Source organism: Diabrotica virgifera, chromosome 5, assembly GCF_917563875.1.
Source record: "Diabrotica virgifera virgifera chromosome 5, PGI_DIABVI_V3a".
In the NCBI taxonomy this organism is placed as follows: Eukaryota; Metazoa; Arthropoda; class Insecta; order Coleoptera; family Chrysomelidae; genus Diabrotica; species Diabrotica virgifera.
In genome coordinates, this window is record NC_065447.1 from 143,314,564 (window position 1) to 143,330,640 (window position 16,077).

Consider the following 16,077-nt stretch of genomic DNA (forward strand, 5'->3'; position numbering starts at 1 on the left):
TTCGTATCCAGAAACGACGTTTTTTACGTTCTTTATTTCATCTTAACATAATTTTCGTGAGTTGCTGAATCAGTAAACTATTAATAATATTTATACTTTTGCGCATAACTACACTTGGCGCCATATTATTAAAACTAATTGCTTCAATTTTGTTTGAAATGTTTGAACAAAAACTTGACCGATTTTAGTTGATCCACTAAAGTTGATCAACTAAAATTGAACTGTGAGAATGTGCCTTAACATGAATTCCAAAGTGGTAATAGAAAACTTAAACGCAATTTTTGCATTGTGTTTGCCACTGTATTTTAAGTGTTTCAAGCTTTTGCTTTCATCGCATACAGATACATACAAAATTTGAGATGAAAAACATCTCTATTTATATATTGGTGGTTGATACATGGGTATTTCTCTGCTATTTGGAAATTTTATTAACAAAACTATCCTAAGGAAAGTTTTATTAACTGAGAGTGTGTTAATAAGATGAAGGGCAATAGTAAATTAAATAGATCTTTAAACCGTATTTTCGAAGTAACTAATAAGTTACTAAAAAGTAGATAATATTAATTATATGATGCCTTACAAAAAAATCTGTATTAACAGTGTACCTCCTTTACGAAAAAGCTTTAAATTAAGTTATTCCTCAAAAACCGGTACAGATATAGGAAAATAATAAAATAATCTTCCTTTTAGACATAGAACTGGATCTAGTAACTTCTGCAATATTTGGACAAAACTGACATCAACAATCTGTTGTGGAACTAAGGGGGCATCCGCTATTTTGTTTATTGCTACTACTGCGTCAGCTGGTAAATCCCGCGTCTCAGCCGTTGCTATTATTGTAAACAGTGCCCTGGTAACCTTTTTTTTACTATAGGGCTTTTCATTATCATTCATTTGTTTCGAGCTTCTCTCATGTGTCGTATAATCAGTGTTTATTAATATTATACAGTGATGAGCGCACTAATAACCGGCAAAATAGCACAAAAGATGGAAAACATAATACATTGCGAAACAAAAAGAGATCAAACTAGTGGTGGAAATGATCTTTATAAACCTATAAACGTATAAATTAACATTACATTACATAGTTTTCCACCTTTAGACGTATCAGAAGAGTATGACAACTGTCAATGTGACAGTAGAATTTTATAAAATATTCCTGTCGCAAACGTCTAAAGGTGGGAAACTATGTAATGTAATGTTAATTTATACGTTTATAACGATAATTTCCACTAGTTTCATCTCTTTTTGTTTCGCAAGGTATTATGTTTTCCATCTTTTGCGCCATTTTGCCGGTTATTAGCGCGCTCATCACTGTACACAGATTATACAACATATGACAGACGCTCGAAACAAATGTCAATCGATGAAAAGCCCTATATCAACAAAGCCTATTCGCTCTGAGCTTCGCTGGTATCGCTAACTAGCGGATTACTAATGTAACTTTCGCCGGAAATTTTTCAATTTATTATTTAATTTTTATCGCGTAATATTTACAACGCAAAAATTAATTAAAATGTAATCGATTTTTTCAAGATTTTGCTAATCATTTTGACGTTCTATTGATGAAATATTAGTTTCTTACTTCGGATACTTTCACAATTATCGTGTAGTTTAGATTATCGCTTAGATTAATAGAATAATTTATAATTACATATTACGAAATATTAAAAAAATAAATTTCAGTATTTAAAACGTACGTGTATATTTAAGGTAAAAATATATACAACAACTTTGGCTGACTAATATTTTTTCCTATTAATGTTTTTAATTTCAATGTTTTAAATGAATCACTTTGACATTTATGTCAAATTTCCAGAAAAAGTTCACTGACTTGTCGCTACTGGCGCTCACGAACTTTTAAATATCCCCTCTACGTACGAGTTCACAGCGGATAAAAGAGTTTTAATATCGACTATTTCACAAAACTATTTTTAACTGATAAAACGTCATAGCAACGCCAAGTTTCCTATACTGACAAAACTCCTCCCTGTCCGTTATTTCTCAGCGACAAAATTATGACAGCTCCGTTTCGAAGGTGTCTGGTAATTCTATTGTTGTCAGTTTGACAAACGTTCTTCTTCTTCTTGTGCCACTCCTATGATTGGAAATCATCAAGGCTACCCTGACTTTGTTTACAGCTGACCTAAAAAGTGCATTAGTGGTGCAGCCAAACCACTCTCTCAAATTCCGCATCCACGACATTCTTCTACGGCCTGGATTCCGTTTTCCTTCTATTTTTCCTTGCATTATATTTTGAAGTAATGCGTATTTATGACCTCTCATCAGGTGACCCAAATACTCGAGTTTTCTTCGTTTTATCGTTAATAAAATTTCTGGGTCTCTTCCTATCCTTCGTATTACTTCAAGATTTGTGATTCTTTCAACCCAACTCACGCCACCTCAAGTACCCAGACTGAAGAGCCTCAACATTTCGAAGCAAATGCAGAGCAAAAGTCAAAAATTACAGAAGATAAGTGTCACTTTGTAGTTATTAATAACTTGAGCCCAATATACACCCCTATACAAGTGGTTCACTATATTAAAGAGAAGCTAGGTATCAAGGAATATATAAGATGTTATGCCCTACTTAAAGATGCCGACACAACAACTGGTTCTTCATTCAAAATAGGTATAAAATCTAGAACATCTATTAACCTATTATTTAATAGGGGCATTTGGCCACCTGGTGTAAACATTAAATGGTCTATCGAATCTTCATATTCCGAACCAACGCTTTCATCTGAGTCACATAAGAATCCGAAGAATATCAGAAGTCCTATTAGCCTGGAAAATTCAAATAGCAGTTTATGCAACAACAAAGATGAAGTTCAGAGCACAAACATAAAAACAGACAAACAGGCCATCGAAATTTGCAAAACTAAGAATCCGTTCCATACCCATATTAATTTCATTAAGAAAGATACTTTAGAACCATCGACTAATCTGGATCCATTGACCCCACCAAGAGTTAGATTAACCAATAACTCTAATAGTCGATATCTTTTAGCCAGATTAAGGGAACCGGATATCTTAAAGGCCATTAAACTTCATCTTGCTTATTTACACGATCAACCTGCATCAGTATTTTTTGATGGGTATACCAACACAAGTGTTAAATTGTTTCTGGCTTCCGAAGGACTTCCTACAAAGAGTGAAGATCTACGAAAAATTCTTCTAGATTTTAATGATGCTTATGGAATTGGTGCAGATGAGGTAGACGCTGATCTTGCTGCTTTTAGGTCTTTTCTAACTTCGGAAAGAATTATTCACCTGCAAAAATCAAGGGAATGCCACCGAAACTACTATTCCGCTGCCTCTCCAAGACGAAATTTTTAAACATCACGACGTGTTCTGAGGGACTAGAATCCTCAAATTATTTTAGTGATAACAACTTTAGCATGGTTCTGATTAATATTCGTTCTATAAGATATAAAACTGATGAATTATTTCTGTTTCTAGAGGAATTAGGGTTTCCACCGATAGTTGCGGTTACTGAGCACTGGCTTGAAGTCAACGAGCCTTTTTTTGTAGAAAAATATTCCACTATTGCTAGGTACGACCGTCCAAGTTCAGCTCATGGAGGCACCCTAATTCTTTCTACAAATAATGATTTTTCTCTGGTGACAAAATATGACTTTCTATTAAGTGAAGCATTCTTTGAGTTTTCCTTAGTTTACAGTAAGAACCTTAATCTTTATATTATTTGCATTTATAGATCACCTGACTCTTCCGTGGAACTATTTTTTCAGAACCTGCTTAATTTGTTAGATGACCTGCCACATAAAAGCAGAAAAATTTTATGCGGGGACTTCAACATTAATTATGCTGCTGCTTGTGCTACACAAATATCCCTGGTCAACATATTTGAATCATATGGTCTATCAATGCACATTGATTCTCCTACAAGGATTACAAAAACTTCATCTACCATAATTGATTATATTGTCTCAGATTTCTCACCCCTTGATGTCTGCGCTACAACTGTTAATGCGGGACTATCTGATCATGAAGCGGTTTATACGAAGTTTAACATCTTTAGCAAGTCCTCCTCGAAAACTCGACGTTTAGGCAGGATTTTTTCCGGTCGGAACTTTCGTAAATTCCAAAATTTATGCTTAACTTCTGAGTGGCACTTTCCTTCCTTGGACGTCGATCATAATTTCAGTGATTTTTTGAATAAGCTGGTCTGTATCTTCAATACAGCATTTCCTTTAATCACAATTAAGCAAAAATATCGCAAACCCTGGACTACCAAAGGTGTCCGCATATCAGCCAAAAACATGCGTTCACTACTGTATATCAAGAAATTTACTACCAACGTCTCTGTTATTGAATATATCACCAAGTACAGGGCAATCTATTTAAAACTTATAAAATCGGCTAAAAAATTGTATTATCAAAATCGTCTCAGAAGCTCCAAAAGTGTTGCAAAAGAAACTTGGTCCATAATAAACGATCTTCGAAATAAAACTCACACAGCTCAAACATTTTCCCTTCCAGACCCAGAAAATCTAAATGAATACTTTGTTAATGTGAGTAAAAAGATAACATCAACTATTGTGTCACAACAAGATCCCATTTCCTATCTCCCTAATTCAAGAAAGGTTTCGAATTCATTCTTTATAAGACCGATTGGTAAATCTGAACTGATCCAAACAATCAAGAGTATCAAAAGCAAATCTTCCTGTAGTACCGATGGACTATCCATAAAAATTTTCTCAAATCTCCCAGACAATGTGTTGGGAGTCCTCATCTCTCTAATAAATGATTCTTTTGAGAAAGGTAAATTTCCAGAGTGCCTAAAGACGGCCATCATTATTCCTCTTCATAAGGGTGGTGAAAAATCTATTGCCTGCAATTATAGACCTATTGCATTACTACCGGTACTCTCCAAAATTATTGAAAGACTCATAAAAGCCCGACTTATGTCCTTTCTCGTTGATAACAAGATTTTATCACAAAATCAGTTCGGCTTTTTAAATAATAAATGTACCACCGATGCCATGTTTTCTGTACTACATGAGGTTTATCAAGCATTAAACAATAATCTCCACACTGCCACTGTTTTTTGTGATTATGCCAAAGCTTTTGATTGTGTAAATCACGACATTTTGATAAAAAAACTAGATTTCTATGGAATTCGAGGTATTTCTTTGAACTGGTTTCAATCTTACTTGGAAAATAGGAAACAACTGGTTAGAGCAAATGATACAGACTCTAGTCTCAGAAATGTTGTATGTGGGGTACCACAAGGTTCAGTATTGGGTCCTCTACTTTTCCTTATCTTTATTAATGACATCACTAGTTTAAAAATCGATGGAAAAGTTTTTCTTTTTGCTGACGATACCAGTATCACTTGGAGCAACTCAAATATCGCAACTCTTCATGCTACTATAACTTCTGATCTACTCACAATAAAATCCTGGTCAGATTCTAATTTACTCTCTTTTAACGTAGATAAAACAGTCGCATTACCCTATAAAGGAACTCTTCAACCCTTACCTCTTCATAACAGCCAGATCAGTATCGTTGATTCTGTAAAGTTTCTTGGTATTTTTTTAGATAGCAACCTTAAATGGTCCCTTCATATCGATGTGTTAAGCAAGAAACTATCCTCAGCTTGCTTTGCAATAAGATCTGTCTCGAAGGAAATGGATTTAGCCTCTTCCAAAATAACATACTTTTCATTGTTCGAGTCCCATCTTCGATATGGTCTGCCTTTTTGGGGTTTTGGTACAGCTGCCCAATCCGATGTTATTTTTAAATTGCAAAAAAGAGCAATCAGATATCTGTTTGGCCTCAGAAGAACAACACATTGCAGAAGCTACTTTAAAGATCACAGAATTCTAACATTACCTTCTTTATATATTTTAGAAACTGTTTGCTTAATTCGTAAACATCTACATGTCTTTCCAGAAAGACCTAGACATGACTATTCCACCAGAAATTCTACTTTTGACATCTATTTACCGATCCCGTCCAGTGAGTTAGTAAAGAAATCTATATTATATTCTGCAAAAAAACTATACAACCATCTCCCTCTACAACTTAAATCTGCAACATCTTTCCCCAAGTTCCGTAAAATGACAAAAGCCTATTTATCTGAAAGACCATATTATTCAATAGCAGAGTTTCTTAACCAATAACTAAGAAATTACAGTATTCTTATGTATAAGTAGAATCTTAATCTATATTTGAGTGTCATATGCAGCAGCATAACTTATTAAATCACTTATTAAATTTCTTAAGGTAGATTACGCAATTTGCAATTTTTTTTTAATTTTGCAATAGATTTTTTTTTTTTTTATTTAAAACACAAAACCACATCAACCGCGCAGGGTTATTAGTGGATATGACAATACAAAGTATTACATTAAATATATAATACAATTTAATTTAATATTATACAATTTGATGTCTTTTAAATATGTTAACACTGATGAAACTTTTTTGGTGAGCATGACAATAAAGCATATTTCTATTCTATTCTATTCTAACTTATCTTCAGCATTCGACGGTAGCACCACATCTCGAAACTTTCAATATTTTTTATGTTGTTCTGTTTGAGAGTCCAGGCCTCTACACCGTATAATAGAGTGTTAAATACGTAGCCACTTAGCATTCTTAATCGTAGAGGGATGCTTATATCTCTGTTGCAGAATAATTTTCTCATCTTTATGAAGGTGGCCCTGGCAATTTCGATACGTCTTTTTATTTCATTGTTTTGGTCTCCAGTTTCGTTTATTAAAGTTCCCAAGTATTTTAACTTAATACTTTTTCAATTTGAATGCCGTTTATACTAATATGTGCTGGTTGTGTCATGATTTTACTGAAGACCATATACTTGGTTTTTTTGATATTAATGTTTATGCCATAATTGTTGCAAGCAATATTTATGTTTGTAAGTAATCGTTGTCATTCTTCTACTGTTCTTGTAACTAGTACAGTGTCGTCTGCGTATCGAATATTATTTACAACCTCTCCATTGATTACGATTCCTTCATTTGCTTGCAAAAGGGCTTCCTGACAGATGCTGACAAACGTTATTGAGGCGTAATCAATTTTGGACAGATGTAATGAATCCAGACGAAAAATCAAGATTTGGATGCCAGTCAGGTGAAGAAATCAAAAAATTGGTTTCGGAAAATGTCCCATTGAACACGCAGAGGTCCAGAAGCTCTATTTGGACCCAATTTTCGGAGTTCCTACGGGTGAGAAATTTTACGTTTGAAAGATGTACTACCATAACGAAACTAGCAAAAATTCTCGAGGATTATGCCTTTAACATGAAAAGAGGCAATGACGAAGACTATAAAGAGTCGTCTGTAAAGTCAATGTGGAATACTACAGCAAAAATGGTACAAGAAAAATATTTTACGGAGTACGGCATAAAAATCGACCCGTTCACAGATATATATTTCAAATGTGCAAGATTGGCCAGAGATACCAAGCGTAGGCAGCTTCAAACTGGTCAAGAAAAAAGAAAACTTAGTTCAAAAGCATTTTCCACCGAAGAACTATTAAAAATCATCCAAAGTTACGACGAGGAAACCCCCGATGGAGCACAAAAAAAATTTTTCACCTTTTCTCATTTGAACTTGCTTGGAGAGGCAATGAGGCCGTAAACTGCAAGATTCACTTTTTCCAGAAGGAATTTGATGTTATGGGAGAATTTATGGGCCGAATTGAATACCACAGCATTTTTCTCAAAACAAATCAAGGCAGTTCGAAAAGTTTTGCAAGCATCAAATGGCCGGTAAGAAATTCATCAAACGAAAATTTATGCTCAGTTAGATTATTTTTGAAATTAATGGAAAAAAGGGAACCAAAGATTTTATCAGATCGACTCTTTCTTACCGTTCACCCCAACTGGAAGGTTCAAAAACTGTCCACTTGGAATCAACACCGTATCTAAATGGGCAAAAATGTCAGCTGAAAAAATTGGAATAGACACAAAAAAAGAAAGTGTGTGTACTTTGTACGCACGTAAGAAGTTATACTTCTATTATATGATTTCTTACAAATAAATATACTTTAAACAGTTTGTTTTAATTTTTTTAAACACCAAATTAATTTTGTGCTTACCGCTTTCAAAAAAATTTAAAAAAAGTATAGGATTGCTCCGGACTCGAACTCAAGACCTCTCGATCTCTGGCCGAATGCTATACCAAATACGCTACGAGGACTGTGTCTGTATCGGTTCGAACGTACCTAATGACAATTTACGGTAACAAACAGACTGGAAGGTGAAGTATAATAAATATACAATAAAATGTTTTAATAATACTTATCTTACTCCTGATGAAGACAAATCCAAAGACACAAAAATTATAATAAATTTACTAAAAACACCAATATATTCTTTTCACACCTTTTCTTGCACTGATATATTAATTTATACATAACTTGAAAGATTCAGCAACTAAACGCCATACTGTCTGTATGCGCATGCGCGCAGTATTATGAAATTTTACTCTCGATCGCGCCTAAAGAAGTATAACTTCAAAAAACATAAAATAACAAACCATTCTCATCGATCATCAGCTGTGTCAGCCTTGTTCAAGCAAGGTGTTTCTGAACAGGAGTTAATTAAATTAATGGGTCACTCAAATGCAAGCTCTCTAAGACGATATATGCAGCTGGATTCTAGTCACCACCAGAAGGTGATCGAAAATCTCAGAACAACAAATGAAGCTGGACCTTCGGGTTCCCAAATGCTACAGGTCAATAATACACAAAATCATGCTTTGGTAGAAAAGAATGGGTAAACTACTATAGCTTATAATAATTGTACATTTAATATTGTTAACAAATAAATAAAGATATTTCCTTGATATGGTGCAATAATTGTCTCGTGAAATAGCCTTGTTGAATATCATTCTAGAGAAAATTATTTACTGGCAAAATTTTCTTCTGGTTTTATTCAAGTTTGTTGCCTTTTGGTAATTTTTGCTTATGAAATTTTGACAAAATCACTCGACTGACGTCTTGTGATTTAACTGTCAAAATTTAATGCACGAAAATTTCCAGGCAACGAACTTTCATACCAGTCGAAAATATTGCCGGTAAAATTTTCTCTCTTATGATATTATATACGAAAAGGACCCCGCAACACTCCTTATGGAAAAGTGGTCCCGGTCAATGATAATTATCAGGGAGTAGATTAAAAAGTCCAGGGCACCTAGGTCTGAAAAGCTATTATTCTCGAGCTTCAACCTTCTGAAGTTCTTAAATTCAGGTACTCGGTTTACGTTAAGTGCACTAATTCACGGTCAAGTGAATGAAAATATCTATTATTATCTAATATCTAATAGAAGAGAGACTCATTTTCTTCATGCATGTTTGCAAGTTGCATATGAATTTGTGGTTAAAAATAGATGCATCGTATTTTAGTCTTAGGAAAACCACCGAAAAGTACTCAAAAATCTGAAGAAGTGCGATAGAAAATGTGTTGTTACAGCGACATAATAATTATCATGTTTTCTTGAATGGTTCAGACTTCAATACCAGCATATTTTTTTTGTAGCTGTAGTTCCGCCTTATCTTTAGAAAACTCCTGAACAGCGGCGGATCTAGGGAGAATAGGCTAATTCCCCCTGTAACACGGTCCAGAATTAAAAAAAATTGTTGAAACATAAAAAATATATTAGCTGACATGAAACTTACTACAGACAGACAAATTCAACCCAATTAACTCGACAGTTAGGAAAATTAAGGGAACTTATTACACATGTTATTATGTACGTCTTGTACAGTCGGAAAAATTAAAGAATACCCATGAACGATCACATCAATCACTTGTTTTGTATTTGCTGTCTTTTTCTATAAATAACAAACGTTTGTTATAGAAAAAGATAGCAAATACAAAATAAGTGATTGATGTGATCGTTCATGGGTATTCTTTCATTTTTCCGAATGTAGTTTGGGTTTATCTATTTTATGTATTTAGGAGTTGGTGTTTTATTGGAAGTTGCCCCTCTCCCAAGGCAAATGTCCGAAATTGTTACTCAAGCGCCTTCAGAAAATTGAGGAACAAACACAATACGTGGTGCTAGAGCAGAACAAGACATCTTACGTTTTCACGCATGCAGAATAGAGTGCCTCTAAAAATCATTAGATATGCCGACTAAGCAGTAGTTTTTGCAAATAGCTTAGATAATTTGCAAAGAACTCCAGCATATCAGATATGAGTAGAGAAAATGGACTTGATCTCAATACGAAAAAAAAAACAAAGTACACACATGGTATGCCCATGTATATACTTTGAGTTTATGTCATCTTCGACTATCTGTACATTAAGAGGATGGGTACGTATTTTCGGCTGCAATGCTATTCAAATGGGGATTCATTTTTGTCGAATCCTGAGAAAACTAATAAGTATTTTTGAAACATTTAAACGCAAAATGAAAGATTATGATATTGGCGAAGGCCGAAAGTCTCTGAGAACTTCTATAATGTTTATTTTAATAAGTTACAGGGGTGAAAAACTAAGAGAAAATTTAGTGTGATATTTAATTTAAAGTATCTCATTCAAAATAAACTTTTTATTTATTCTAAGGGACTTTCGGTCCTCGGTAATAATATAGCCTTTCATTCTACGTTTAAATTTTTCAAAAATATTTATTGGTTTTTTCAGGATTCGAAAAAAATGAACACAATGTCTGTGGTAATATTTCCAAATCTATCTTTGTCATACAACGCACTCAGTCGAATAGAATATTGTCAGCATACTGTCAGTCAGACAGTGACAATCAGTGACAATTTTAAATATTTGACATGGCATCGAGAATATTTTGAGTTGGTGATTAAATAATATTGATATACATATAGTGTATTTGATAAATAATTGATTTAAGACGTGAACTTAATAAAAAGTTATTTATTGTGTATTTGTAGAAGATCCAAGCAGAGAATACATCAGGATAATATATTCTGTGATCCAAGTATTTTGTTGTTAAAGATGTTCAAAATTGTAAGCCTTCCATAGTAACAATATATTATTAAAAAATCACTTTCTATATTTTCTATTACTGACATTTAGTCTAGTTATACATAGTAAGTTCGGTAATAATCTATACAGAGTGTTTAATTAACAATTGTCCATATCGTAACTGTAGAAACCTTAGCACAAAATAGGAATATTTAACCTAAAACACTTAAATAAAATATTCTTCCTTACCGAGATACATGTTTTATTACAAATATTCTAAAATGATTTTAGCCCTTTGTTTTAACAAATTACAATATTTTTTGTTGAAACTTGACAATCAGTTTACACATATGTTAGTATACTTTAACTAGGGTTAAAATATAGTTTTCCGCTGTTGTCAGAGGCGTGCTATAGGGATATATACTTCCTTTTCGCCCCCTTTTCCCCTTACAATCTACGCCACTGTCGTAATAATCATTTCAGCATGTTTTTTTGATTCTTTGTTCCTTTTTACGTAAATATTATCCTTTTGACTCGATGCGATAGAGTGAGTAGTTTTCAAGTTATTTGCGTTTAAAGATAATGGATTCAATAAGATTATGTATTTTAAACATTCAGATTATGCGTTTAAAATACACATAATCTTATTGAATCCATTACTTTTAAACGCAAATAACTTGAAAATTACTTACACTATCGCAATGAGACTAAAGGATGATATTTACGTAAAAAGTAACAAAGAATCAAAAAAATATGCTGAAATGATTATTACGACAGTGGCGTAGAAAGTGATTGGAAAAATTGGCGAATAGGAAGTATATACCCCTATAGCACGCCTCTGGCAACAGCGGAAAACTATCTTTTAACCCCAGTTAAAGTACCCTAACACGTGTAAACTGTTTGTCAAGTTTCAACAAAAAATATTGTAACGTGTTAAAACAATGGGCTAAAATCATTTTAGAATATTTGTAATAAAACACTCTGTATCTCGGTAAGGAAGAATATTTTATTTAAGTGTTTTAGGTTAAATCTTCCTATTTTGTGCTAAAGTTTCTACAGTTACGATATGGACAATAATTGTTAATGAAACACCCTGTATAATACAAATATTTTGTAATATCTTTTAGGTTGAAACAGTAACACAACTTTTGGATGGTCCCCAGCGATTTACTAAGTCTATAAACGATAATGCTAAAACACATTTAGAAGCTTTAAAAAAGGAAACTGCTTCAAACATTGCTGTAACTGACGCCGAAAGGAAAGACATTGTAAAAGCGATGGGTTTTACACAAGGCCATTGGTATAAATGCCCCAATGGACATATATATTGTATTGCAGATTGTGGTGGAGCAGTGGTTACGTCAGTGTAAGTCAATTTTAAACCACTATCACTCTTAAAAATTTATTTGTAAAATATGTTATATTGTTTAATATTTTTTTCTTTATTTTCGTTATTGGTACCCCATTTTACTTATTTAAAGTACGCCTCAGGGCCTCAGCGTGGTTAAATCCAACTTTCAAATGAAAATATGAATAATATATTGCTAACAAATTAATGTTTTATAAGCTCTATTCAAATATTTGAAAATCTTAATATTTTAAATGAATGTGAAAAGTATAGTTGCTATTGTTTGAAATAGTTATACTTCCGTTTTTTAAATCAGAGGAGATGCTGTTCAAATTAATATTACCGATATTCTTGGAAACCAATGAGGTTGTACTTCCATTAATGGCACATTAATAATGTTTGAAAAATTCTTCTTATTGGTGATCCTCTCTTCAACGTAACCAGTCACCACAGCTGCCGATTTCCATCCTACTTGTCGTTGGATTCGATCTATTGTGATACTACTATTCGCCATAATTGTAGCGGACGTACGTCGAAACGCATGTCCGGTGTATTTCTCAGGATCGTCCAATTTTGTATACCGTGTAATTTGCAAGGGACGTGATCTAAATGTATTACTTGATTAAGTGCTAACTACTTGATTAGTGCACTTCCCTTTATCATACTGTAAGAAAACTCGATCTGTATTTAGATTTTTGGGACTGAATAAATACTTCATCAAACGCACATACAGAACGCTCGACTAAGAGTCCACCCCCTCCCCCTCATCCCACCCCTATTAACTAATTTATTTTCAACACCTATGCAAATCGCTCGGACAGGCCGATTTTTAAAATAACCATAGTATATTATAGCCAGGCCCGGCCCCAGGGGTGGGCTAACTGGGCGGCTGCCCAGGTCGCAAATTCAGGGGAGGCAAATTTTAGAGGACAGCCAATTTTTGAAATTGAAGAAATAATAACTTATGTTTTTAATATTATAAAAAATCAATATTATGAAAAAGAGCGGCAAAAATGCAACTGTAAAAACGAGAATTAAGTAAGTGAAACAATAACAATTGCAAGGTTCGGAATTACAATTCGACGGAAAATTGACAACACCGCCTTCTTCTTCATCGCATAAGAATAGTAGGATCAGAACTAAACTAAATTCACTGAAATTCCCTTAAAATTAACTTTACTGAAAATGGATATAATAATTAGAAACATATGGCTGAAGCTTTGTCCAGCCACGCTAAGTCTCCAGCTCATCTACAGTCACAGCGACAGTGGGTAGAACTAGCAGTTAGACTAGAATCGGGCAAAATCATAGATGCGAAGAAACACAAAAAGTTCTAAATTCAGAAACTGGTCATTGGAAAAATGTAATACAACGACCTATATCAATAAATACAGTTCTTAGCACACAACAGTCTCATTTTGATTCTCTGTTACAAGAGCACATTAGGAGAATAACTAATGGGAGTAACAAGCAGCATCACTACTTGGGAAAACGTATTCAAAACGAAATTATTCAGCTCCTCCATGACCAAATCAAAAATAAAATTATAAACTTTTTGAAATCAGCAAAGTATTATAGCATAATTTTAGATTGTATATCTGATATTGCTGGGGTGGAACAGATGACTATTATTGTTGTACATTTTGTCGATTTAGGTTCTTGTTCACAAAGTGTTAAAATTGAAGAACATTTTCTTGGATTTGTGCCTGTAGTGGAAACCACTGCCTTGGGAGTTACATGCCCGATTTCACCAACGATACCTAAATATTTAAGAATTACCTAAGTGGATTTAGGTACTTCCTAACTCTAAAACGGATTTCACCATACGATAAGAATTGCCTAAACCGCTTAAGCATTACCTTACGTTAGGATACGGATTTCTATCTCCCTAAACTTTAGGTATTACTTATCGTTGACAGTCGGGTTATATTTTTACAATTTTGACTAATGTACTTGTGGCGTTTGTCAATAATTTGCTTCTTACCTTAATTTTTCTGTTATTCTGTAATATTAGGTACATTATTAGTTGTAATTTTGTATTTTCTTTTATATTATTAATATAATATGTGTTGGAAAATATAGAAAATCCTTTGGAGTTTTTTATAGGTCTGTTAACAAAATTATGTAGTCTACCTACTACCTAACAAACTAGTGTTGTGTTTCAAAAACCCATTCATGATATCACTAAAAGTCTATCATTAAAAATTAATAATAAAAGAAGCACTTTTTGAAATAAACATGGTATTTATTTTAAAATTATTTCATTAATGACAATTCACCTAACTTTAATTTTTCGTCATATATGTGAAATTTACAACTCTTTTCTTTTCCTCCATTTAACTGTACATATACAAATAACATACAAAACTTAACAAACTGAATTCACAAATAATATAACTACTAAATAAAATAACTATAACAGTAGGTACAAAACTGAATAAAACCAACTTAGCAAACACACAATTTTGACAAATAATCAAAAAAGTAAGGTAATGTCATCTTATTCTTCTTTTTATTTATCAAAAATAGTTCAAACGTATCCGAATTAATACCTAGGAAAGAATTTCCTAGATAAACAGTTCTTTTAGTTGTGAAACGCTATTGCTCTTAAGTACTGACGTAGGAAGTTCCTATCGATAAGAATTACTTAATAAGGCAACTGTTTAGGTATCGTTGGTGAAATCGGGCAAAAAACCAATTCATGATATAACTAAAAGTGTGTCATAAAAAAATTAATAATAAAAAGCAATTTTTAACATATTATTTATTTTAAAATTATTTCATTAATGACAATTCAACTAACTTCAATTTTTCGTCATATGTGAAATTTACAACTCTTTTATTTTCCTCCATTTCACTGTACATATACAAATAACATACAAGACTATATTTATTATATACAAACTTAATGCACAAATATCTAACTACTAAATAAAATAACTATAACAGTACAAAACTGAACAAAACCAAATTGGCAAACTAACAATAATGACAAATAATCGAAAAAGTAAGGAAATGTCATCTTATTCTTCTTTTTATTTATCAAAAATAGTTCAAACGTACCCTAGGTAATACCTAGGAAAGCATTTCCTAGATAAGCACTTCTTTTAGTTGTGAAATGCAATTGTTCCTAAGTATTGACTTAAGAAGTTCCTATCGATAAGAATTACTTAATAAGGCAACTGTTTAGGTATCATTGGTGAAATCGGGCAACAGAGTCCCAGAATGAACTGGGAATACCTTTGGAAGATATAAGAGGACAAGGGAATGATAATGGGGTAAGCATGGAAGAGAAGAACTTGGGAGTTCAAAACAGAATTTTGAAAATGAATCCTAGAGCATTTTTTGTCCCATGTTCTAGCCATTCACTTAACTTAGTCGTGAACGATGCTGCTAAAGCCTTACAGTTTGCAGTTTCTTTATTTTCCTTAGTGACAAAATTTACAAGTTTTTCTCAGCATCTATTCATCGTTGGACTATGCTGAAAAATCATATTTCTAGCCTAACATGGAAACCTTTGTCCGAAAGTATATGGGAAAGTAGAATAATTGATGCAATTACTCCCATTAGAGACCAAATTGAAGAAATTTACGATGCTCTTGTAGAAATCACTGTGAATAAAAACGATAAAATGGTTGCTCATGAGGCAAGCTGTTTGGCAAATCAAATTCGTGATTTTACTTTTCTTTGCTCTGTGGTAATATGGCATGACATTTTACTTCACATCAACGTAGTCGCATATGCAGAGTATTGATATGGGAGCGTATCAAGCTACCAGTTTACTTGAAAAATCGGA

At 33.1% G+C, this 16,077-nt stretch overlaps 1 protein-coding gene across 2 annotated transcripts in view; it reads left to right on the top strand.

Annotated features, from left to right (window-relative positions):
• LOC114339972 (NFX1-type zinc finger-containing protein 1-like) overlaps nucleotides 1–16,077 on the top strand; it is a 380,271-nt gene that overhangs the window by 325,800 nt on the left and 38,394 nt on the right. For both annotated transcript variants that reach the window (XM_050650389.1, XM_050650390.1), the window contains one exon: nucleotides 12,061–12,299. In XM_050650389.1, coding sequence (XP_050506346.1) covers nucleotides 12,061–12,299 — 239 coding nt within the window. The remainder of the gene's footprint in view (nucleotides 1–12,060; nucleotides 12,300–16,077) is intronic.